Source organism: Musca autumnalis, unplaced genomic scaffold (assembly GCF_047663935.1).
Source record: "Musca autumnalis isolate F117 unplaced genomic scaffold, ASM4766393v1 scaffold_1, whole genome shotgun sequence".
Taxonomy (NCBI): domain Eukaryota; kingdom Metazoa; phylum Arthropoda; class Insecta; order Diptera; family Muscidae; genus Musca; species Musca autumnalis.
In genome coordinates this window covers 263,305,133-263,332,440 of record NW_027411644.1, presented here as the reverse complement: position 1 = coordinate 263,332,440, position 27,308 = coordinate 263,305,133, and the positions used below count along the sequence as shown (strand labels likewise).

Genomic DNA, 27,308 nt, shown 5'->3' with positions numbered 1-27,308 from the left:
CTGTCTTATGAAATTCAATCCAAATATTAATTGGGATTATTCTGAACGAATATTCCCCGTGAGTTTTTCACTTTCCGCCGTTTCAACTTCAGGGAGAAAGTGAAAAAATTCACGGAGAATTTTCGTTCAGAATAATCCCAATTAATATTTGCATTGAATTTCATAAGACAGCACAGAGGTTTGTTTTGATCATTTCATTCGAACAAAAACAAATTCAACAACAAATGTAATTAGAACCCAACTTAAAACATTTTTTGCAGTAAACCCCCAATGGCGAACACAGTTTCAATTTTATTTTTAAGTTAATTCATTTATTTATCGTGGCATAATTGACGAATAAAATAATAATATTATTAATAATAACATACATTACTATAAGTATGTATTTTCTAAAACTAAAATCATTACTCCATATAATTTTATTGATACGACTAACGTGTTTTGTCGCTTTGAATGTGATTTATTTTTAATTTTTGGAAAATTTATGATTCACTTAAATTTATTTTATACTGTAATCCAAGGGAAATGATAAAAAAACAAAACTTATTAACAAGTAAATAAATCATCACACAATTAACGAAGACTTTTTCGTGGAGGGTAAGTGAGGTTGGCTAGAACTATAGCAACACGGTGCTTGGTGACAATGCAAATATTTTTAAATGGAAGATAAGAATTCTCTAAGCCAACCAATAAAGTATAAGAAAAATGTTGTGGAAGTAATGATAAATTAAATGCAAGGAAATAATAATTTATTGTGAAAATTAAGAAAAGAAAAAAAAAACTCAACAATTTTTGTTGCCACTCCTCTATAAAAAAGATTATAAATTTGTAGCCAAATATAAAACCAATAAAGCGATGAAATTTATTGAACAAAAAAAAAAGGAAAAACAAATTTAATTTTTCTGATAATAATTTTTAAAGCATTAAACAATACTATTTGTTTTATAATTTATTATGTGATTTTTAGTGATAATTGAAAAGCACAGCTATAGAATGTTTATGACAATAGATAATTTAATGGTTTTTTGTTTGCAAACTTAAAAATCTCATGGCTGCATCACATAGTTGGAAATTTACAAATCCTTGTCGAACAAGAATTCACCCAAAGCACCATGGTTGGTCATCATCTTCTTGAGGGTGCTCAATTTACCAGCCAATTCACGTTGACCGTGCAATTGTTCTTCCAAATAGACACCGGTCAAATAGTCAACCAAATGATAGTAGTTGGGTTTCTTTTCACAGGTGGCAATCAATTTACGAATGGACTTGGTGACTTCAGTTTCCAATTTGAGGGCATCTTCCAAAGCTTCTGCGCCACTTTCCCATTCGTCCTTGGAGACAGTCTGTAAGAAATTAATGAGAAATGAGTTGTTAGTTATAAGGAAAATTTGCTTGTGATTCTTTCTCGCATCTTTCGTTGAATTTATTATTACTTACGGGAATGGTAATCAAGTCGGTAACACGATCGGTCAATTGACCACGCATGGACAAGTATTCAATCAATTTGGAACCATGTTCACGTTCTTCCTTGGCAGACTTGAAGAACAATTCAGCGAAACCGGGACGATTGATGGTATCACGAGAGAAGTGAGCACCCATGGCCAAGTATTGGTAAGAAGCATCAATTTCCTTTTGAATTTGATTGCGCATGGCTGTCAAACAGTCACCGCGCATATCGATCCATTCGGTAGGCAATTCAGGATTTGGCACGGAACCTAAATTATGGATAGATTAAAGAAATTATGGTTAGGAGAGGTCAAATTTATTTGCGAAAAGCCAATAATAAAGGTAAACAAAGTGTTTTTTACCACAAATCGTTGGAAATGGCTGTAAATCTAAACACCAGAAACCTTTTATGGAAACATTCAAGTTCATCTGCAAGACACAGCTAAAAGACCGTAATACAAGGCTGACTTGTCATTGGAAAAACATCAGAAATTTCAAAAAACAAAACAGTGTCTGCTGGCCTAGTAAAGATCACACTATATACATTTAGACTCAGCGGTTACTGAGTTACAAATATAATCTGATGTAATATGAGAGAGGCATATGACAAAATCTTTGACCCATGTAGAGGTTATTCTTGTCATGATCTTTTTCTTAAATATGACAAGTTTAAAAGTAATTTAAGAAATATGTTTCACTAATTTACCCAATTCCTACAGTCAAGCGGAAGAAACCCCCTCCCCTGTTGCCTTCGCAAAATCTTCTATTGAATTTCACAAGTTTATGTTATAGTAATTATTTCACAATCAATTGCTATATTCCCTTAAAGGCTGGGGTATTTTCATTGACAGCTAGGGGAAGATGCAATGCATATCAATAAGAATAGAACTGTGACGTTAGACAAATAGAAATGCCAACAATAAGCAAATGTAAAATTGCCGCCAATTAGAGCAACAAATGAGGGTTGATCAATCTATGATCATGGGAATGATCAACAAGATCTTGGGAAATCTATAGAATTTTAAGTATGTTAAAAGGGGGTTGGTTTTGTCTATGGGAATTTAAGGTATAGATGTCAAACTGAGGGGATATTACTTTCGAATGAGCTGATATTGTGAAAATCCACAGGCAATGGCAAATGAATAATTGATCGTAATTCAAAATACAATGTAAAGGAATTTCTTTTCACAAGATTTGTATGGTGTGGAATGTAAAGCGCAATATTGTAGGTACACTAGATGTGACCATGTGAAGTCTCCCCTGATTTTTGTTAAAGCTGTAACCTCCATTAGAAACAATTGGAATATCTTGGTATAGACGTTTGTTTAGAAGAGACTTAAGTGTACGTTTGAATTTCACATTAGATTCATGTGAACTGTTATCAGTTGTTTAGGTTCCTATGCTAGACGAATAGTAATAACAAAATTTACATCATGGCTGCCGGGTGATTTTGTTTATATATTTTTTTTTTTTGTTTATGCCTTTATATTTGTTGTTGGCGATAAATGTTGTTTAGTTGTGGTTGTTGCGATCCATTTTTAGATTATTTGTTTATGTTTAAAAGACAGTCGTGTGCAAAATTCAATGGGAGAATGAACACGGGAGTAGAGCAAATCTTTAGGGAAGAGAATGGTTTAATTTAAGTTTTTACTATAAAAATTTAGGTACAAATGTACTGCACCCATTGCCCACTAAACCTTTAAAAGGAAACTTTAATTCAGATGAATTGACAAGTGGGAAAGATTTTTGGCAAATTGTACAAAATTGTTATAGAAGCTTTTTGGAGTAATTGTTAACTATCTTCTGCTTATTTGAAAAATATATTTTACAAAAATAATTGGGGTTTGGACGTAAGTTAAAACGAAAAAACTCACGGGGAATTTTCGTTCAAAGTCCGATTATCTAAAATATAAAAAATATCCCCCCTGATTCATAACTTCATAAAAAGCAAATATTGTTATAATTCGTGTACATTGATCTTATAATTTCTGTATTTTTTTAACAAGCCATAGCCATATAGATATCAAATTATGACACATTTCGATGGTATGTATTACTGCTTTGAAAATAAAACAATTTTCTCCTCATAATGAATAATAAAAATTACTAATATTTGTTCTACTATATTCAATATGGGGAACAATATCCTCCTGATTCATACATCTATTCACAACAAAGAAAATTCAATTTTATATTGTTGTACATTGGCCTCCAAAGGGCATAGTTTTCGTATCTTCTTTCTATAATATATCGGCCATCTATTAAAAAAACTACATTCTGATAGCATTGAGGCCATTGTTATGTACTATACTTTTGTTGTCTATATGAGAATTATTCTTTGTCACCATATAAGAGCCATGCGGTTTTTTATTATTTTTTTCTTTGTAGACATTTTGTAAAATAATGAAATCTCTTGCCGTGTGCAAAAACACATAGTGTCAATGGATCTCTCGAATTCTCTGGAAGTAACATTATTGTGGGAGTACCACAATTCTCAAAACACAGTAGAGAATTTGTAATCATGGCTTGACGGGATCTTGTTGTCATTGTTCTTGCTCAGCATTTATAAAACCGTGTGCAAAACTCACATTGAGAGTAAGTAACAAATACAAAATAAATTATTGTCAAACAAGCAACAACAACATTGCAATGAAATAATAACAATTATGAGATTTCTAAAGAAAAAAACCACGAGGTCAACTTATGCAGACGCAAAAAATAAGGGGAACTTTTATAAAAAAGAATTTTCTTGGATTTTAGACCCAAATCATATAGTTCATAGGCAGAATATTAAAAAATTGGAGATGAAAGTGCTAAAACTGTGGTTCCTAAATGACTATAGGGTACCTAAGGCATAGAGCCATATGATACCAAAGTTGAATATAATAACAAAAATAATTAATAAAAGAAAAATCCAAGAATTTGGGAAAAACTCAAACAAACAAAGCGCGCAAATAATGACTTCGTCATTGGATTGGTTTCATCAAAAGGTTTTTTTTTTTTGAAAAAAGGAAGACGATTTTTGTTTAATTTATGTTGATTAAATAAACATTTTAGAAATTAAAATATATGTTGGTATGTACATTTGCAATTAATGGGATTCTATATGGGTACCAGTCAAAGTCGGTGTAAACAATTTTGAAAAATTTCCTCCAATAAAATCTCGGTTTTTCCAAGCGGAAGGAACAAACAATTGTTTTATTCTTGGCTCACAGATGGTCTGTGGTTCAATCCTTTTCCAGAACTTTAAATCTTTCGGCGGTGGCAAGGTTCCCTAAACAAGATGGTAGTCACAACAAAATGGTAGTCAAATTTACATTTTCTGGAAGTAGTTGGCTAATTTTCGGAACATCCAGGCATCTTATCTAGGGAATTGTGAACTTCCCATTAAAAATTATACAGCTGTAAATAACATCATTTGTATTGAAATAAATGTGGCAAACAAATTCTAAAGTGATCCATGAACAAGCCAAAAATTGTATCTGGGCGGAAAATGTTGGACGTTTGGTGGGAAGGATTGAACCTTAACTTAAACATGGACAGATCGAACACTACAGGAATAAAAAGTTATCAATGTGTTACAAAACAACAAAAAAGGCATTTTGGTTGTTGGATCTTGGAAACTTTCAATGCCTTTATTTCGGTAAGTGTCGAAGAAAACAAATATTCGGGTTTAATACGGACCTCAAGGACTACTAACGATACAAATTAAACTACCATCCGAGAACAATTGTTAAACTGCAGCTAAGTCCATATTTACATTAGGGTGCACGTAGAAGTTAGTGGGTGCGATTCCCCAACCGGGCAAACATCAACATTTTCAACGGTGGCAAAATACCTCTCAGTAATTTTGGCGACATTTCCTGAGTACTTCAGCCATGTAAAAACTTCTCTACAAGTGGTGTCTTAAGACACACCATTCGGACTCGGCGATAAATAGTAGGTTCCATTTCATTGAGCTAATATGAATCGGGGTGCACTCATTGATATGAGAGAAGTATCCCTTGTCCCGCCTGGGATGTTTGTGAAACAATTATTATAGCTGAGAAACGGTGGTGAGAGGCAAAGGACTACCATATGCCTCACCTATCTCTCAATCAAACTGATAATTGACGCAAGGAAAATTGCCTAATGTAAATATGGACTATGTGTATACTTTTGCAGTTTCATAGGGAGAGGAACTAGAACTGGAGGACCGTTATAGTTCATCATCAAAATGTATGTAAGTTTTAGGAGCAAATATTGCGATATCCCATCAAGAGTAACCGTGCTCACCAGTTGTTGTTGTAGCAGTATAGAAACTTGCCTTAAGCAGCGTTGGCAGCCTGACCGAAACACTATGGTTTCGGTTCAATCCGTTACGAAAGAGCCCGCTGCAGTGGGATTGCTCATCAGTAATTTTAGTCGGTGGCTCTATGTTTTGCAGATATTTTGGGACTTTATCTCAGGAAGTATGGATTTCCCAACTAAAGAAATTATTTCTAATTCTAATTCAATTCATTGTATATGTGATAAAATGTTTAGAACTTTCCTAGAACAATTGAGATTTCAAAATGTTTGAGATTTTGTGGGGGAGGTACCAAAAGACTGGCATTGATTAGCTATCTTCGAATTTGATCTATATTTAGTAGAAATATTAGGCTGTGCAAAGTTTGGACCGAATCGGCCACTTCTTTCGACAATTGTCATTCGCATCAGCCAGCCAGAGAGAAACACATGCTTCAGAAAATCGAACATTTTTATTGGCTTATTTTTAAGAAGAAGTAGCATAGAAAATGTTGCAAAATTTTCATTTCGATCGGAACAATATTGCCTGCTATATGGACGGACAAATTTTATTGTGTTTCGTATGAAACATAGGAACTAAAAACGCATTTTTCTCGAAATGACATTTTGAAATCGGTGCCAACTCTAGCTCGAAAACTAATGAACCGATTGTCATACAATATCAAGGACATGAAAATCTTGGTCCTTCATCGATCGATTTTATTTCTAAAAAACCTTAAAATATTATTCAACAATTAATATAAAAAAGACAAAGTTCATGATTATAAGTAGAAGGGGCATCGAATCCAACACTCCTTTAAGCATCAATGGTACTCAAATAGAAAGAGTCTCAACATTCAAATATCTCGGAGTTCAAATTAATGAAAACTGGGATCCATCAAAAGAAATAAAATGTAGAATTGAAATGGCAAGAAACTCTTTTCATAAATTTAGAAAAATATTAACGAGCCATGACATAACTCTGGAAACAAAAAAACGATTTGTAAAATGCTACATATGGTCAGTACTATTATACTCGGCAGAAACATGGACACTAAAAGCAGCAGACGAGAGAAGACTGCACTCGTTTGAGATTTGGATATACCGACGGATCTTAAAGATATCCTGGACCAATCACATCTCAAATAATGAAGTACTGAGGCGAATGAATACCGAAAATCAAATTATCAGAACTATAAAGACGAGAAAAACTGCTTATTTGGGACACATTATGCGAAATAGAAAATATAATCTCCTCCAAGCTATTATAAGAACCAAAATTGAAGGTCGCAGACCAAGAGGAAGACGAGAAATAACATGGATGAAAAACATTCAGGAATGGACAGGACACCAAGATGAAATAAGCCTTTTAAGCGCCGCAAGAAACAGAGAACTAGCTATAATTGAATAAAATGTTTTAACTCTATAATATGTAATTAAATAACTCTGTAATAATTAACATTGTATGATCGCTAATATCCGAATACGGATTTGCAAATAAAGAAGAAAGAAGAAGATTATTCAACAAAAAATAGATGATTAAGATGAGCTCTTTTAGAGAAAAAATCGACCAAAAAGTTTAGTAGTTTTATTGAAAAAAAAAATCATGAAAAATTGTCTTATTGGCTTTACAAGTGGGGGTAACCCCTTAAACCACTCCAAATTGAAAGTACTACCCAAAGCCTTAATCTGATTGAAAGGTAAAATACTTCCTAAATTATGAAATTTTGCTGAATGATTGTAGGTATAGTTTTATATACGAAAAACTCAACGTCTAAGATCTTAGATTGCATCGAGGATGAAAAGTTTGATGATAGTCACAGCTTATACCCAAGTTGGCGGCGATATTTTATACCCTCTGGGATAACCAAACATTGTTATTAGTTTTATATACGAAAAACTCAACGTCTAAGATCTTAGATTGCATCGAGGATGACAAGTTTGATGATAGTCACAGCTTACACCCAAGTTGACAGCGATATTTTATACCCTCTGGGATAACCAATCATTGTTATAAGATATCTGGACCTAAATCATAGGTCACAGCACAATATAGTCGAAACTGACGTTCAGGTTTAACCGGGGGTGTCTTCAGATACTATTCAGTGATACTTGGGCATAGACTATTATATTCCATCAAGGTATGACAAGTAATCTGTACTTGATATTCTCCTTATATTCAATAAAATCTGCCGCGCAGACATCTATTCATAAAAGACTGTATGGTTTTGGAAATCATTCACAGCTGCATGGCAGCACATAAATTCCATTACGAAAATGATCTAAAATAATTGTTGGGCATACTTAATTTGTCAAGGGAATCTATTTTCTGACTTTATCAGTCAGTATTGCTCTGTTCAAAACCACTATAATTGACTTTTTTTAATCTTTAAAGGCATAGGTATTAAATTATGCATTGATTTTCCAATAACTTTGGAATACCACTACTCTAAATAAAACTTCTACTTCGTAAGTATCGACTTTTCACAAATCGTTACAAAACTTTATGTAGATAAGATTACATTGAAACACTTGAGCAAAACAAATTTGATTATTTCTTTGTAAGACTTGGCTTATAAAGTCACTCTAGTATCGGAAAATCTCAAAAGCCTATTTACATTTCCTTGTGAAATTACAAATTGTTACAATATTTACATAATCAATGTATGACGTAAAATTATGCTGTTGGATTTGTTCCAAAGTTCAACTTCAAAATTTGTACCCAAAACAAAGAATATAGGAAGTGTAGGTATGAAAAAACAAACAAAATCAAAACATTGAGGCTGTGTGCAAAACATCTGGCGAGAAAGAGGGAGATTTACAATAAAAACTACTCTCTAATAATACATTACATGTACATAGGGCTGATAACAGTAACTTACTGCTTGATAACATTTAAATGTTAAGTTACAGTGAAAAAAAAAATCAATGTTATTACAAAACAGTTCATGTTAAGGTACAGTGTAGTATAAAATTGTATGTTATTACAAAACAGTCCATGTTAACATAACATTGTTACTAATTTCCTTTGTTCATGCTTCACTTTCACTTTCTGCCATCACATTTTGTGTTATGAAAATCTTATAAGAAAATCAATATAAAAGAAATTAGAGAATAAATGTTATGCAAAACTAATCAGTAATTATAACGGATAAACAAGTTTTTTATCTCACCAATACCCCGTCCCGTGTCACAACACAACATACAAATGCTTGTTCAATGACGTTTAGTGGTTGAAATACCGGTTTAAAACAAAAGAAAGTAAGCAAATAAAACTCTAGGTCAAGCAAATGCTAAAAAATGAAAACAAAAACATAAATAAAAATGCATGAAATTGACATCCATACAATGTTAACAGAGCAAGGGCCACAACAATGACTTAACAGAAAATTTACTTTATATTTTAACAAAACAGAGAGAAAGAAAAATAAAATCAAAACAAAGCTCGGAGAGAAAAATAATAATTATGCTCTGGCTCTTTGTCTTGTTTACCCAAATTATTCGGTGAATTTTGTATGTATGCCATTTCTTTTATAAAAAAATATTTCACCAAAGAAATTAAATAAAAATGCGGCGCATATAAGGAAACTTATTTTCCCTAAATCGGTTACAAAACACTTTGTTTACATTTCAAGTTATAAATGACGACGTAAAATAATATTGGTATGTACTTACATTTAAGTTCGCCAAAGACAGCTGGGGCCACAACGGCCAAGACGCAGAATCCAACCAAGAATTTCATCATGTTGTTTTGTTGTCTTTTTTCTTTGAAAATCACAGTTAAAATTTGGTTTATGTTTTTTCACAAAATGTGTAGAAGTCCTCTAGAATGTCTCACTTTGCTAGATGCACAAAAGAAAATGAATTGATTTGGTCAATTGTTCCACAATTAAATACGAAACGCAGAAATATAGTTCTCAGGTCTCACAATGGAAGTCAACTTCACACGTTATGTAGACGACAGATTACTGCGATTTTTTGATGTTCCGTTTGAATGTTGAATTCTTATGAAAAACTGTCAAAAACCTTTATACGCACTGGTATAGAAGGCGACCGTAATTGAGTTTGATTTAGATTGTAGTACCTTTGACAATTGAAATCTTTTGATTTTTATGTCCCCGTATATTGAGGTATAATTTATTTATTTCGTTCTTCTTTGTTGTTTTGCTACTGAGCGTATACAAATGTGAACTGTTCGATACTGAGGCGGTGTTAAACACTTTTAAATATGCCAAACATAGCAAGCAATGAACGAACGATACAGAAACACAGCCCCACACCAATAATGAATTTGACAGCAACAATAATCTCTTTGGCTCTCAGTTGTTGTAGCTCTTTTCTCTCTCTCCTATATTGGGGCGACGGACATACAAAACAATAGTTCCATGAAATGACCAATACTTTTCCTTATCACAAAAACAATATGTCGTCCTATGGAAGAAATTTGCTTAATTGATAATTCCGCAAATCGGCATGTTTAAAAGAAAATAGCAATCTTTTTAATTGCTACTCATCGGAAATAGTACAAATTGCACTCTGCACTCAGTTTTGTTTTTGTTCTCACAATTTGTATTGCAATATGGCTGTCGGTCGTGTTTTTTGTTTTGTATTTCCATATCACTCTCTTTACCCCGAAGAGCAGTTCTTTGTTGTTGCTTTCCCTACTCGTTTGATTAAAATTCCATAGCACTTCACGATTGCAGGCCATGTGTTAGAGTTGCCATTACCACATTCGATTTATCTTGAAGTATTTAGCACAGACAGATACGATAAGAATGACTTATTTAAAGATGGCTGCTAAAAAAGGCTTTTGTGATGACTGCAAAATATAAGACCACGTCACAACATTGTATGTAAATTGACACATCATTATTAGATTTAATCATCATTGGATACTAATTGCTATCAAATTTACTACTATGTTCAAACTGCACGTAATTTATGGAATTAACTATTGAAAACGTGATATTATGACAATTTAATTTCTTTTTTGGGAAAAAAACATGAACTCACATTTTTTATAACAGGAGGTTCAACAACTGATAGGGGATATTAATTATTGTCAAAAAGTGAACAATTGTAAATTATTCAAAGAGCGTGAAGACTACCATGAAGACAAAGCTTTATGTCTTTGAATTTTATGTATTACTTGTTGCTAGGGTATGGGAACATTTCCAGATCAGTCTATATTTTGATAATTTTGTTGTTCCAGTATTAATTACTCACGCCATAAGGCGACTTTATGACGGTAAGTGTACAACAATGGGGTTTCTTAGATTTTCAACTTTAAATAGTCCTAACATATTTTTTACAATTTATTTCAATTATTTCTTTTCCTTTTAACTCAGCTCGGCTGAGATTTGAACCTGTGTCCTCGCCAACAAACAGACAACGTTGCCGACGTCTTAGCGTTCAAAGCCACTGCCAATCTATCAAACTTCCGAACTGTAAGGCATTACAATTCATGACAAACACCTTCGATTGTATATGTGAGTGTATTGAAGATGATTCAAAAATACTTCACAACTGCAAATTTGCAATAAGTTTAGTATAAATACAAGTTTTCAAACTCAGCCTTTGTCTAGCGCCACATCTGATATGCCTGATGAGCTGAATTAACCACCAGCGAAACGATCGTACCGTATTGGTTGGATATGTGGACTTCGCTAGATATCACTTTTTCAATACAAACTCCTTAGGTCATGATAGCTCAATTAATTCAATTAAAAAATGGTTAAGTTATAGGGGTTGAAGAGTATAAAGAGGTATTCGAAGTTTTTTCATGGGCTCCTTAGCAGATTCCAAACAATACAACTATTATTAGAAAAAAGGTAATTAAGTTTCCAAAAATGGAAAAAAATAATCAAATCCGTTAACGTCGGTCAAGGGACCGACGGAATTCGTCGCTATAACCGATATTTCGATAAGCGATAGGGCTATAAAGGGCCCCGGAGATTTGGGACTTTTGGCTATGGTCGTTATAACCGATATGACGTTATAAGCGATTTTGACGGTAGTATCCATTGAATCAGCAATGCACAAGTATTCGACATTTATAGCTATTTTAGTGACCCTAACGATCATAACACGAAAAGGTAGTTGTTCACAGTATATTTTTATTTTGATGGTTTGGAAGCTTTAGGAGCAGGTTTTTAGAATAATGCTCTACACTTTTTATTGAGTAAAAGCCCAAAAATTATACCAGATCTTATTTTTACGAAAATCCAAGCCATCCACATACAATTTGCGCTTTGAAATGCTGGGGAATCTATTAAATTCAATAGAAATCGTAGATTTAGCGAAACTCAGGAGGATATATTATCCACAAGGAAAATTAGAAACAGCTCTTGGATCTCAAAATCTTTAGTTCCACTGGAAATTAAAAATAAATGAGTTATGCAATTTTTGGTGATTTATTTATTAACATTTTGTATTACAGTCGGACCTCGATTATCCGTGATGGTCGGGACCGGAGGCATTACGGATAATCGATTTTCCCGGATAATGGAGGCAATGCTTTTACGCAGTTTTTGAACATATTTTTTAAGTAAAAATGACATAATATTGTACAATAATATGAAAGTCTGCAATTTTTATTAAATTCGTTACGGTAATCCTCCAAATTTTAGAAGGATACATAATATCATCATCATCAGATTAATCTGAATGAACATTGTCCCATGGTTTTTGTGATACCATAAATACACAAATTGTGTAATACGGGAGTATTTCCAGTTTTTGTTTGTTTACCTTCTGTTTGCTTAATCAGATTAATTGGATAGTGTGTTTTTACTCCCGGGCAATGAAGTTTATAACGAAAAATAGAAGAAATGAAAAAAAGTCCAACATTTCTTTTCTATCACGGATAATGGAGGTTCCCGGATAATCGATTCACGGATAATCGAGGTTCAACTGTATTTAACATTCGAACCCCTCATGCGCGTGATTGTTATTATCTACATATTAAAAATAATAAGAATCATAAGAAGAATAAAAAGTAAGTATGCCCGTTTAAAGTTAAAAATCCGAGAAACCTCGTTTTTCCGTACATTTACCGTTATGAATGTATTTTCGTCCTCAATGGACTGAAACAAAAGCGAATTGGTACATCAAAATCCCTGCGTAATTTTTTGTAAATGTTATCTTAATGTTATTAATGCTTGGGGATGACTACACTATTTTCAACTGTAATTCAGAAAATAGCAATTGTAATTCAGAAATTCCTTTTGAAATTCAGATATTTTATTTTTAATTCAGAAATTCCATTTGTAATTCAGAAATTCTATTTGAAATTCAGTAGTGCGATTCTCTAACTCATTTTTTTACTTTTCCGACAAAAATCGGTAAAATTAAAATGCAAATTTATGAATGAAACTTACAAATAATGGTTGACAGCACTTTTGCTATCGGTAGAACCTTACGACCGCTTTTTATTCGTCGCTAACTTACCGAGAAACATCGGTAATTACCGAAATTATAAGCATTTTAATTTGACCGATTTTTGTCGGTAACTCCAAAAATGTGTTAGAGAATCGCACAACAGGTATATTATTTGAAATTCAGATATTTTATTTGTAATTCAGATATTTTATTCGAAATTTAGAAATGCCATTTGAAATTCAGATATTCCATTTCAAAGTCAGAATATGTCATTTGAATTTCAGAATTTCCATTTGAAATTCAGATATTTCATTTGAAATTCAAAATATTTCAATTGAAATTCAGAGAATTTTAATTGAAATTCAGAATTACTTTATAACGCTAGCAATTCTCTCTGTAGACGTAAATATTTAAGTTATATTTCATAAATTATTTTCTGAAAAAAATAATTGAAGGGTTCTGAATTTCAAATGAAATATTCTAAAAATCAAATGTAATTTCTGAATATCAAATAAAACTTCACTGAACTTCAAATGGAATATATGAATTACAAATAAAATACCTGAATTTCAAATAGAATTTCTGAATTACAGATAAAATATCTGAATGTCAAATGGAAATTCTAAATTACAACTGCTATTTTCTGAATTACAGTTGAAAATGGCGTAGAATATAAAGTATAAAACTAGGATAGATTTAAACTTGCAGCAAATTAATTTAAACTAATAATAGCTAACGACACACAGTGTGGGTAAAATGTTTTGGAGGACATGGTTATCAAATGGAAACAAAAAATTATACATTTCGAATTTAGTCGGTACCGGTGGCTTTATCAAAACGTGGATCTATGTTCATAGATATGTTTGTATAATAATGTTCTTTACACAATGAAATCTCAAAATATCAAATTTCAACCAATTTGGTTGGACATTGTTATATTGGGGCTATATTAAAACATGGACCTACATACATATCTATATTTACAAAGGCTATATTTCTTTTTTTGTTAATCTGTCATTTACACTTCGCGAAATTTTTAAGATAATCGCATGCAAACAACATATGCTGAGGACTTTATAAAAGCACAGACCGAAAAGACAAAAACCCTATTTGGGTTTTGTGTCTTCAGATCTAGTGTAGATTTAATGGCCACATCTAAACATGGCTAGATATAGATTTTTCAGAGCAAATCGGGGCTATATCTCTGAAACCAATTCTAATCTTGTTATGACCTCTGCAGCAATGTTGATAAGAGCATGAAGAAGATATTTGGAGAACTAATTAACTCCAAAAACTGCAAAATGTATAATGTATCTAAAAATGCTATACTGTACGCATTTTTGCACAATATCTCCAAAACTGTTAAATTTTTCGAAGTGTTATATTTGGGGAATATATTCGCTGAAATGTAATACATAACTCTTTAGAACATTTTATTGTTTTAGAATGTCTCTATCACATTGTGTCTAGTATATTTTTCAATGAAAATTTGATAATATTCGGTTTACAATTTTACCAACAATAACACCACAGTATTTTACAGGACCATACCCAATAACTTAAACAAAATTGTTTCCGTTTCAATTAAAACATGTAACTACATATTTAATGGGTACTTTACACGATATGTTTTTTACATATGAGTTGTCAATTTGCATATACATTTTGTATGGGAGAAGTGACATCTTCCCTCCCATAAAATAAGGGTTTCAGTTTGGAATTCTTTTAGAAAAGGTTACTTGGTTCAACTCCCAATTTTTAACAGAATTTTCTATATTTTGTTGATTGGAAAACATCAAAATACCACTGGAAAGTATAGGCCTAAAATGGCCCCGCAATGCAGTATTTTGAAACGACCTATAACAAACACAGCGCTATTTCCACTTTTTAGAGCATTAAAATGACTTAATTTTTGCTAATTGGGTAGATAGATATTACCTTCAACTATCATAACAAATCCTATAAAACCTACCAAATATAGGAACTAAATCCCTACTGGAGCAGCTGGAATACCGTATGTGTGGGTATCATATTCTGCACCAAGCAAACTAGTATGCGAAATTGGGTTCACGGACATAATAATAATTGGGTAGACATTTCCACTGACAACATTAGGAAATATTTAATAGTCATTAGTCCAGAAATCACAAACAAGTTCAACTACCACATTCCAAAGGCCAGATCATGGCATATTAATTTTATTTGTGTAAGTTGCTGATGTAATATAAGAACACTAAACTGATATATATTTCGGGCCAATATCCCGATATCAAATTTTGCAATTCTTTACTTGGAACCCCATTGAAGTAGGTAATTCTAGTTTTTGACTGTATTTGTTATAAACTTTGCATATTTTTACGGAATATTGGTTTGTGAAACAATGCCAAGAGACTTGAACAAAAACCGTATAGTTTTTACATAATTTGTTAGCAGAAATTAACAATTCATATGCAATTTTTTACAATATTGGTTTTCTTTCTTCTTTCTTAGGTGTTTAACTGTACGTATTTATAAAAGAAACTGAAAATAGTGGACACCTAATGCAAAATATATAGATAACAAATATAGAGAGAACAAATTGTCTATATAGACAATTTTTGTGATACTTTGCTCGTACTAGAAGTTGTATTTAAATTTTTAGCTAAATCTACTGATTATTCTATGTTATATCCTGAAGTTTTAAGTGAATTTAAGGTAAATTAGCCATGATTTGAAGTACATACAACTGGGTAATAGTTGCCGACTATTGGTACGAACTAATTTATTTAATCAATATTTTTAATTTACATATGTACTTTTTGAAGCAAAATCAACAAAATCAAATACATATATAAATAAGAAAAGTAGAAACTAGTGTCCTTTCAAATATATCTATATATATAAAGTAGACAAATGTTTGTACGTTTGTTTGTTTGTTTGAAGTTTGTGGAATCAAAAACCGCTAAACCGATCTTCCTCAAATTTTCAGAGTATATCACTACATGGCCTGAAAGTAACATAGGCTATAAAATGTTTTGAAATTCCGCGTTGATCCGGAGATATATCATCAGAATCGGAGGTACCTCCAAAAATTTAGATGTTGTATGCAAATATCTATAGAATTTTATCTTTTACCATCTCCAAATTTTAGATGTGTGAATGAATTTGGTCTAGAAATACATTTGCCAAGTTATATTGAAATCGGCTCAGATTTGGATATAGCTTCCATATAAATTTTCGGCCGATTTTAGGTATTTGGTGCACGAAACACGCTATATCTCCGATTTCAATGAAATTTGGAATGTGTGACGGAATTCGGTATAGAAATTAGTGTGCCGAATTATATCCAAATCGGTTTAGATTTGGATATAGCTCCCATATATATTTTCGTCCGATTTCATGTATTTGATGCACCGAACACGCTATGTATACCCGATTTCAATAAAATTTGGAAGCAAATTGGCCTACAAACAAATGTGTCAAACTATATTATACCTTAGTCGGGGTAGCGAAGCGCACTGGGTTCAGCTAGTAAGAAATAAATGTAAAGTATGCATTTTTTCTTTATTTATATAACATGCCGACTATTGGAACATCTCATGCCGACAATTGGGAAATGGTTCCGACTACTGGTAAAAAGGCAGTATTTGTTTATATAATCTAAAACTACGCGAAATTACGAATCATAACAACTTAAATTAAATTTAATCGGACATTTAGACTCGGCAGGACATAAGACTGAAGATAACAAAATCCTTAAAGTGCCGACTATTGGCGCAGTTACCCTACGTATGTATGTATGCACATATATTGTATGTAGGATAGCACTATTTTACGACCGATTTCTAGACTTCGGATCATGGTAGAAAAAATATAAGGTAAAGTAAATACTACAACAAATACAACTCGAACAACAACCACAAAGGAATTTGTTTTTGTTTGTAACGTTATTGCCAGTTGTATTTGTAAACAAAACAAGGAAATGTCTATAAATTATTTGAATTTAAAAAACTAATAATTTTTCACATTTGGTTCAATATTTTGGAAAACATGAATGAAAATTCGTTACATTTTCAATTTTTATGTTTCCTCATCATTCCACTAAATGGATAAATTCTCGCAGAAAGTAGAATTCTTGCAGAAAAGTTTGGGGTCGCTGCAAATTCATAGAAAAAGGAGAAGCTGTTTCAATATTTTGTTTTAAAAATCAAAGAAGCACATGTTTATTAGGGCTTTATTTTTTTAAATTTTAACAAAATATCTCACATATTAACAAACGCTGTATCGCCTCTACAAGCGGGGATTTACTGCGCGGCTTATAGTTCGAACTTGGAGGAGGTTACATATCATTGATATGAAGAAGCCTTTCTGGGAAATGTTTTTTTCCGAATGATATATTTTTTTTCTCAAAAAATATATGTCCCTAATGTACATCGAAATAGAAATAAATGTATAAAATGTCATATGAAATTTGACACTAACGTTACAACCCAGTTCAGTCAGCTGTGTATTGCTGCTACCTTTTCTTATTCTACCATGACTTCGGATTACGTAAAAATAAAAGTGGCAATAACATTAAATTTATCATCTCAAGTTTAGATCTTAATATTTTGATTCTCAAAACCTCCAAACATGTATATTTTGTCCTTTTACATCAGACCAATAATAAAAGACAATATTAGAAGCTGTGATAAATTGCAACGTTTCCCATTTACATTCATTTATGTATTCATCACATGCACAATCACCTTAAAAAAATGCAGATGCCATGATTCTGATTGTCTGATTGTTGGCACTTGTTGCTATGTTCCAGAAAATATCATCAAACCTGTGCTGGAATGGGGATCAATTTATCACGCGAAGACAAATTGATTGACAATAAAATCATATGGACAAACTACGTAATATGATTATCATTGACAGAGAGAAACGACAACCCTACAAACGAAACAACAACAAAACACACAGAAAAAACTGACGTTGAATATTTGTAACGGTATGAATCACTACGTAGTATGTATTTCGCACTCTGAACAAGAAAAAAAACAGGCTACTGTGTTGTGTGCACACCAAACAATAACAATGGACGCCATATTGATTTGAAAAGAGTAGAGAGAGAACCAAAACATGAGTGCAAAACAAAAGCAACGTCAGCTTTTGCTTTGGGGGCTACTAGGCTACTACAAGTATCGATAGAGGCAATGTATAAACAGCCAGTACAAAAACGTCAACTCAACCAGTCAGAGTAGCAGACAACAAAACAAACTAGAATTGTGAAGAACCATAAAGTCTTCATTAAAAAATTTCATAATCTTTGAAAAGATTTTGGTGAATTAAAAGATTACCAATAAAAAGTAAGTAAATTGTGGATGCATTGATGTGATAAATAATTGGAGGGATACCTATTGACGGTGTGTTCGTTTTCTTCTGACATTTGAAAGATAATTTGATAGTTACTTTTTATTTAAAAAGCAATTGCTTTCAGAGAAAAATCATTATTCGTAAATTGTATTTCAACGAAGAAAAGCACACAAAGAGGTGAAGCAAATTAATATAAAACTCAACATAATATAATTAGTGAAAAAATGTTTTAAAATTGAAATTTGTGTTAAATGTGATTTCTATTTCTACTCTACTTGTTTTACAATTTAGAATAATTTTTCCTTCTTTGTTTTCCCCCAATTTGTTTTGTAGATTTTTTGTATACAAAGAACACAAGAGAGAAACCCCAAACATGAAGTCGTTCATTGTCATTGCTGTGCTCGCCGCTATTTGCGCCGTAGTCAATACCGAGGAGGTCTGTCACAATAACGTTGTCAGAGCTTGCGCCTCCACTTCCACACTCTCTGGTAAGTATTCTGAATTTTTACTAATGGAAATGTAGAATGTAATGTGGAGTGGCATTAACAGAGATCAAATTTAACATACATCTTGGGGGGCTTACAAGAATTACACGACTGTGAAAGTTTATAACATAAATCTGTAAATGCTTAACATAGAATGTTATGTTTCTGATTTCTATGTAATGCTGTTCCCATTCCTTACTCTGTTAAATGTTTATCTCTGTAATTTCACAACTCGATAACATAAAAATATCCGGTTGCTTTTTTATTCTATTTCTTTTTTATCACAAAAAACAAAAATCATTGAAAAACAAACCACAAAGCAATTGCGGGAATGTTTTCTAGTGAAAGTAAGAACGAACATTTTTAAGAATTCATTAATTTATTTAAATTTTCTAGTAGTTTGGCAACAATTACTTTTTTAACAGAGAAGGTCTCATTTAACATTGGGAACTGTTGATGGAAAATGAGGAAATGATTCTAAGCTAGTCAAAATCCACATCACAACATTCCCCAGAAATGGTCCAAGGCCCACCAATGGTCAGAATATTATCAGGAAACCCGATATTTATTAAAATCTAAAAATACGAAGTTCTGAGTAGGAGAAATTTTGATAAATAAGAACTTAGTGAAGTATTTGATATGAATGGGTGCCACCGTGGTGCAATGGTATGCACACCCGCCTTGCACACATAAGGTCGTGGGTTCCATTCCCCGGCCAGGCAACATCAAAACACTTTTCAACGGTGGCAAAATACCCCTCAGTAATGTTGGCGACATTTCCTGAGCATTTCAGCCATGTAAAACTTCTCTACAAAAGTGCTGTCTCAGACACGCCGTTCGGACTCGACAATAAACAGTCTGTCCCATATCATTGAGCTAATATGAATCGGGGTGCACTCATTAATATGAGAGAAGTCTCCCTTGTCTCATCTGGGATGTTTGTGGAGCAATTATATATTATATTTGATTTGAATGACTCTCGATTTAAATATTATCTAACAACATAGACAACATAGCAAATTAGCCTAAACAGTATTGACCCATTAATTGTCATAGATTTGACAATTCGAGTCGAAGCTCTCGTCTTTATATTAGTCTGGTGAAGTGCAGATTTCTACAAAGATATTTGCCTGATTGTATGGGTATTTAAAGATTATCATACACTTCCAACCGTATTAGTTGTAATTTATTATTATTGGTACGAGAAATGATATGACTTTATCAATGATTTAATAGAACTAATAGACTTTTTTGCACGTCGAGTCCAAGGTGGTCAGAAAACTTTGTTGCAAATATGTCGAGGTGATGGGTTGTTATGGGACACTTGTTGCCTAGTTCGATGTCTCTTGAGGAATCACGTCATATTTTCAAAACAATATCTCTGTTTCTCAGAAGTCATGAAAGCCTTATGACCGCAAAGATCCACGTTTTGTACATCAACATTATTACATATCAAACCTTTTCTTCAAGAATTGTTATACCCTTACGACTATGGTTAAAAAAAATGTTGAGGGACTGTTCTCCAAATTTTAGGTAGTTCTTGTGGCCCCTCTTAAAGCGGTATAATTTGTATATTAAAGCCAGTGAGCAGTGAGATAATGGTCCGAAAGTTCTAAAAAACGTCTACAGTAACAAATTAATTGGATGGTGCATACGATAGCTTTCGAAAGGAGAACCTCTAAGGTGCAGAAACTTACACAATATTTTTATACCCTTAGCTTTACGCTAACGAGGTTATGTACACTTTCAATTTAACCCTGTCCGTTCGTCAGGCTACCTGGATAACTTGATAACTCTCGAACTAATCGCCCTAATATTCACTGTGCCGCATCGAAATAATAGTTTTTGAGCCCAAGTATGTTTGGGCGAAATCCGTTTCATACATCCATCTATCTGTCCAGTTGATGTGCTTTATTACTCTCGAAAAAAATTGGTCCAATATTTGGTTCTCATAACTTTTTGTCCAAACTTAGATCATGTTCGAAAAATACTTTTCCCCCCAGAAAAGTTAAACAATTTTCTATAAAATGGTGCATAACATGGCCTTAGTTATATTTCTTCCAGACATAAATCGGCCTCGACTATGGTCTAAATCGGTCCACTACTTCTAAAAAGTTTTGCTGAAGGCAACAGACCTATTAACAACCGTACAATTTTTTCAGGGCAAGTCCATTCTTTCTGAGGTAAAGGCACATAAGCTAATTAAAAACCCGCCGTCACCAAATAAAATGACTGATGAGCACGTTACTGACGAATTGGCCGAAACTTTGAATTCGTTCAATGAATGTCTACATCTGGCAACAAATTCGGGTAGCTCCCTCACAAAAGTTTAAAATTTTCGATTAAGTGCAGTTCGAGGATTGTTTTGGATTTTTTTTCGAAGGTAATCCTCGTGGTTCTGATACCACAATATATTTTCGTGCACAAATCTATTCTTTCGGCCAAAAGCTCAAAAAACCGACGGTGACCAACTAAAATGACTCGTTGGCATGATAACTATCGGATGGAATGACTCCCAGTTGTATATCGGTCCATTTTAAAATTCTTTGATTTCAAATTTCTCATTTCGCCATAGTTTCTAAAAAAATTTAAATTAGCGAATACCCCTTCTAAATTTTACTGTTACCAAAAATGTAATATAGAGGTATTATTAACAACAAATTTCCTAATCAAACTACTCATTAACCTTCAAATCCGCGCGGAAACATAAAATTGTCTACAACGTAATAAATAATACAAATTCTAATCAGTTTTCTATGCTTACAACAAATGACCCACTAAAGGTGATCTCGATTTCGATAGATAAGAAATAGCTGATGCATTCAGGCGAAAAACAAAAAAATGTCATCAAAAAAGTAATTGTCGCTAGTTTTTTTTTTTCTACTATTAAAATGCACTTTTTAGTTGTTTGTTTTCTCGTTACCACAATCTCTGTTTTTAGTTGATAACATTGTTTGATTTCATTTGATTTTAATTTGCTTTATTTTTTCTCTATCTTTTCCCCATTAGGTGCCAACATTTGCAATGCCCGTATGGGTGGCATCGATCACATTGAAGCCGAAGTCCAAGCCTATGTCAACTCCCAATTGACCAAATCCTATGACTACTTGTTGTTGGCCACCTACTTCAACAACTACCAAAAGAATCGTCCCGGTTTCCAAAAATTGTACCAAAGCTTGTCTGATCGTTCCTTCGATGATACCATTGCTTTGATCAAGAAATTGACCAGCCGTGGTGGTAAGGTTAGCTTCAACACTGTTCATGAAAGCCCTGCCTCTGTTTCCAAGGTACGCATGCAAATGGAAGTCGATGAATTGCACTCTTTGGCCATGGCTCTGGATAACGAGAAGACATTGAGCGCTGGTGCCATGCATGTCCACACTCGTGCCCTCCACGCCAGTGAACGCGACCCTGAAATTGCCCACTACATGGAAGAGAACTTCTTGACCAAGCAAGCTGATACCGTACGCAAATTGTCTGGTTATGCCAATGACTTGTCTAAATTGATGAATGTCCAAGATCCTTCTTTGGCTGTCTACTTGTTCGATGAATATTTGCAAAAGCAATAAATTCCTAAAATAGCAACATCCAACAACAACATCATCTAATGTAGAAACCAAGTAGTAGCAAAACGTTTAGCAACAAAGAGTTTGGAAGGGGAGAGGAACAAAAGCAACCAACAAAGTGGAGGGCCTTTACGTCACACGGAAACAACAGCTTGCCGTCTTAACATCATCGTTATCAACCCTCTACAATCATGCAAAAAATTCTTCTCTTTGTTGAGCATTTAAAAAAAAAATTATCAATTGATCTGGTTTTTGCTTGAAATAAACTACAATTCGAAATTGTTTGAGTATTATATATGAAATTCATTATCATTTTTTTGTTTTTGTTTTACTATTAATTTAAAATATATAATAAATATTAAAAAAAGAAAACTCAATAAATCAATTTTTTCTGGCTTGCATATAGCAACTATCCCAAAAAACAAGCAACATGCGTATAAAACATGAATTATTTTTATTTTCTATTATTATAATTAATGTGATAAATAATTACACTTTAATTTAAACACATAAAACCTATATATGAAATTAATTAATATTAAAATAAAAATTGCGGTACGCTAAGTCCATTAAATAATTGCATTTTTTATTTTAACACTCTGAGAGTCAAATTAAACAAATGTTGTTATCATTTACCTCAACCTTTATAATGTTTTGGGGGTTCACGGTTGTTGAGGTTTTTACGATTTGTTTATATTCTATTTTTGTTTGTTCCCACAACTACACAAATCACCAAATTTATCTGTTTATTTCAATTTACTTGTGTTCTTGTTTTCTATACAATATGCCTTTTTCTTTATTTTGTTTTGTTATCGTTGAATATTGTTTTGGCTACATATTCTCAATGCCAAAGTTGCTGTATCTCGAAAATTCATTAACAACCTACTAAAGAGATGCGGTATAATTTGTTCGGTGTTATAGATAATATGGGAAAACTCTCGAAATTCTTAAAAGAGAAAATGGAAGACTATTTTTGTTTAGTGTCACAGAAACACGATTTCGCAGTACATTTGCTGTTGCTTCCGTCTGAAAATAAATCAATAAAACAGGCAATAACAGACATTTAATTGAGATGTGGTAAATGTATAGGATATGGACATTAGGACGATCAAAAAAAATTTTTTTGCAACTCCTACCCTTTTTTTATTTGATCCAAAAATCTTATATATGATATTCACCCTTATTACGGTTGGCGTTGTCGTATCCAAAATTGCAAACTGACGTGTCGTAACGTCTAATTGGAATTATGTTATTTGTACAAAAAAGCAAAAATTTAAATTTTTAAAGAATTCTTTTGGTAACAAAAATTAATAGATTTATTAGTAGATCATTTTTAAACTATTCAGAAGAACGACTAATCCCACAGTTTTTACAATCAAAATAAGCGTTCGGCGTAGACGTTTTTGTGTTCGTTGGCGTAGTCGTTGTCGTAAGGATATTTTTTTTACCACGTAACATTTATGACAACGACAATTTTTTTCTCATACAAAATTAAAAAAATATTTATTTTTTTAATTGTAAAATAATTCGTTTGAAATCATCTCTTGAACAAAAACTAAGAAATTTGCATTGCATGAATCGTTAAATGAGAACTTTAACAGATTTTCAATAGAAATTTTTTCATCTGATAAAAAACACGAAATTTATCTTATGCAAATGAATAAAAGTAGTAAAGTTTGTATTTATTATAGTTATTTTCCAATATATTTTAATAATTATTGCCAAAAAATCTTTTGAAATTGATTTGTTTCTATTTTTATATGCTGTCGGTTACAAACTCGGTCACGACTCTTTCCTCGTATTTCAACGCCATAGGTAATACCGATTTGTCGTATCAAAAAAATAAACGTTATATTTAAAAGGAGAAATCCGTTCTGGGAATTACGAATGTATTTCTTTCGATATGTTAAGGATATAACATGCTATAAAAGTCAAAAATTGTCGTTGTATATAATTTTTCATCAAATAAAAAATGTAACTTACGACTACGCCTACGACAACGTCTACGTCACTTGAACGTCTACGACTACGCCAACCGTAATAAGGGTGATTTTGTGGCGATCGGTTGACGTTAACGCGTGATAAACAAATGAGTTTTTATTTGACTGATACCAATGACGTCACTTATCAGGGGATTCATTGAGCAAATATTGTAAAAGTAATACCTAATTTCCTACCAATTTAATACAATCTAGTAAAGTTAGTTCTCTGAACAAATTATGTGTGTTTTGGCATTTTGGGTTTCCAGTGGTAAAAAAAATTATTCGCCAACAAATAGTGCACATAGGTTCATTCATGTTTCGGTATTATAGCCCCATATAACGGTACCGCACGATTTACGTATTTGTAAGGTCTAGCCCATCTTTATACCCTCAGCATTTATGCTAACGAGGGTATATACACTTTCATACGGGCAAAATGTGCTTCATCGAAATAATTGTTTTAGACCCCAAGTATGTTTGGACGAAATCCATTTCAGACAATTTGGAGTTCATTTAGCCATGTCCGTCCGTCTGTCTGGCTGGAGCGCACGATAACTCTCCAACGGACGCACCGAGTCGGACCAAATGTTGGCCTTCGTAATATTTTGTCCAAACTTAGTTCAAGATACCTTCCGGCAGGCATCTCTCCCTCAAAAGTTCGAAAATGTTCGGAAAATTTATGTGCATCGAAATCTCTGCCAGACTTAGATGACGTTTCAATATGGACTCAATTGGTCCACTCCTTTGGGTACCTCTCACACAAAATTTCGAAGAAGTTCAGTTTAGGACCTGCTCTCGAATCACATTGATTTTTGTTGTAACAACTTGCATTCTCTGCCTCAATTACGACGGTAAAAGTTGTTTTCAGGGGCAAGTCCATACTTCTCGAAAAAACAGACCGAAAGTTGTAAAAACTCCTATGGACCATACGTAGTGGATGGAGAGCACGATAACTCTCGAACTGATCAATAGAGCTGGGCAATCTCGTTCAATGGGTGACGTAGGGGATGAATGATACCAAGCAACGTACCCGACGATTGGAACCTGAGCATCCTACGTCCCGTCCACAAGAAAGGAGATAAGACTGTATGCTCCAACTATAGGGGCAGAAGTCTTCTCCCTATTGCCTATAAGATAGTGTCAGGGATATTGTGCGAACGACTAAAGCCAATGGTCAACGAAATAATTGGACCATACCAATGTGGCTTTAGACCTGGCAAGTCCACCATTGACCAGATATTTACCCTGCGGCAAATCCTAGAGAAGACCCAAGAGATGCAGATCGACACATTTCACCTTTTTGTCGATTATAAAGCAGCATTCGACAGTCCCCTCCGATCAAAGGTATTCCACGCAATGTCTGAATTTGTTATCCCCGTAAAGCTCATCCGGCTTTGTAAGATGACTTTAACTGATACAAGGTCCTCAGTTAAAATTGGAAAGAACCTCTCCGAAGAATTTTGTACCAAAAGAGGTTTCAGACAAGGAGACAGCCTTTCGTGTGACCTATTCAACATATTGCTGGAAAAGGTAATACGAGATGCAAATGTCAAAAGAAATGGCACAATTTACACCAATAGCCACATGTTACTTGCCTATGCTGATGACATAGACATCATGGGACGATCAGTAAAGGAAGTAACTAATACCTTTATGAAGGTCGAAGCAGAATCTGCGAAAGTGGGTCTGGCGGTAAACGGCGAAAAGACCAAATTGATGGTGTCGACGCGCAAAGCGTCCATAGAGCTCGGACCAACTGTGGAAGTTGGTACCTACAATTTTGAGGTAGTTAAAGACTTCGTCTACCTCGGCACTGCCATAAACACAACAAACAACATCAGTTGTGAAATAAGAAGAAGAATTGTATTGGCCAACAGATGCTACTATGGTCTAAGTAAGCAATTTAAAAACAAAGCCACATCTCGTCAAACAAAAATAACACTATACAAAACGCTGATACTACCCGTGCTAATGTATGGCTCCGAAACATGGGTACTTGCGCAAGCAGATAAGGCAGTGCTTGGTGTGTTTGAGAGGAAAATTCTTCGAAAGATCTACGGGCCGATTTGCGTTGACGGTGAATATCGACGTCGTATGAACCACGAGCTATATAAGCTATACAAAGACATGCATATAGTTAAACGTATCGAGATGCAACGATTGCGTTGGCTAGGCCATATCATGAGAATGAGCGATGATGAACCCGCTAAAAAGGCGTATGAATACATGCCACATGGCGGTGCACGCAGAATCCGCAGGCCTATGCTTCGATGGAGCATACAAGTGGATGAAGAAATGAAAAGGCGCGGTATTCCAAAAAGTCAAGCGAAAAACAGAGAGGAATGGAGATCTTTTCTTAGTTCGGTCTATGGAACAAATGTTCTGTAATGGGCCAACTAAGTAAGTAAGTAATCTCGTTCAATGGACACCGGTAATTTCTTTGACAAAACTGCGTATACTCAATCTCACACGTTGGTTTTTATGATGTTACTCATTCGTCTTTGAACGAGGACAGTGATCCGGATCGTTCAATTGAACGAGATTGCCAAACTCTATTGATCAACTTATTTGGTCAACAATTTGGCCTCCGTCATATTTTGTCCAAACTTAGTTTCAGTTCGAAGATGGGCAATACCGGTCTACAACTTCCGGTACTTCACCCAAATATTTTAAAAAATCACTAAAATGGTTTGCACGATATCTCTTGAATGGGGCAACCAATTTGGATCTCCTAATATTTTGTCCAAATTTCGTTTAACTTCCAAAATGGCCCATTTCCGTCCTCTCCTTAAGGTACCAGTCACAAATCAAATAATTTGCTCCCTCTTGCACGCTCTTTTTTT

At 33.5% G+C, this 27,308-nt stretch overlaps 2 protein-coding genes across 5 annotated transcripts; one reads left to right on the top strand and one right to left on the bottom strand.

Moving 5' to 3' along the window:
- Positions 1-289: 289 nt before the first annotated feature.
- Fer1HCH (ferritin 1 heavy chain) lies at positions 290-10,411 on the bottom strand. The gene is made up of 4 exons (XM_073961081.1): positions 9,797-10,411; positions 9,388-9,554; positions 1,438-1,715; positions 290-1,343 (listed from the first exon to the last, which is right to left on the bottom strand). The coding sequence occupies exons 2-4, from the start codon at positions 9,455-9,457 to the stop codon at positions 1,074-1,076; spliced, it is 618 nt and encodes a 205-aa protein (XP_073817182.1). The 5' UTR covers positions 9,458-9,554; positions 9,797-10,411; the 3' UTR covers positions 290-1,073.
- A 7,670-nt stretch (positions 10,412-18,081) lies between these two features.
- On the top strand, positions 18,082-23,057 carry Fer2LCH (ferritin 2 light chain). Of its 4 annotated transcripts, none has more exons than XM_073961077.1 (4): positions 18,082-18,425; positions 18,766-18,920; positions 19,238-19,264; positions 21,927-23,057. In XM_073961077.1, the coding sequence occupies exons 2-4, from the start codon at positions 18,806-18,808 to the stop codon at positions 22,484-22,486; spliced, it is 702 nt and encodes a 233-aa protein (XP_073817178.1). In that variant the 5' UTR covers positions 18,082-18,425; positions 18,766-18,805; the 3' UTR covers positions 22,487-23,057. The 4 variants fall into 4 exon arrangements, with proteins under 4 accessions (XP_073817178.1, XP_073817180.1, XP_073817181.1 ...); XM_073961078.1 differs by lacking the exon at positions 18,082-18,425 and adding an exon at positions 18,498-18,609; XM_073961079.1 differs by lacking the exon at positions 19,238-19,264.
- The last annotated feature ends 4,251 nt before the right edge of the window (positions 23,058-27,308 follow it).

Bases quoted from the DNA above. Each gene is read 5' to 3' on its own strand.
- Fer1HCH (XM_073961081.1), bottom strand. From the start codon at position 9,457: ATGATGAAATTCTTGGTTGGATTCTGCGTCTTGGCCGTTGTGGCCCCA. The intron at 1,716-9,387 runs GTAAGTACATAC...TCCATAATTTAG, and splicing joins TGTCTTTGGCGAACTTAAAT to GTTCCGTGCCAAATCCTGAA. The intron at 1,344-1,437 runs GTAAGTAATAAT...AATTTCTTACAG, and splicing joins CCGACTTGATTACCATTCCC to ACTGTCTCCAAGGACGAATG.
- Fer2LCH (XM_073961077.1), top strand. From the start codon at position 18,806: ATGAAGTCGTTCATTGTCATTGCTGTGCTCGCCGCTATTTGCGCCGTA. The intron at 18,921-19,237 runs GTAAGTATTCTG...CAAACCACAAAG, and splicing joins CTCCACTTCCACACTCTCTG to CAATTGCGGGAATGTTTTCT. The intron at 19,265-21,926 runs GTAAGAACGAAC...TTTCCCCATTAG, and splicing joins GGGAATGTTTTCTAGTGAAA to GTGCCAACATTTGCAATGCC.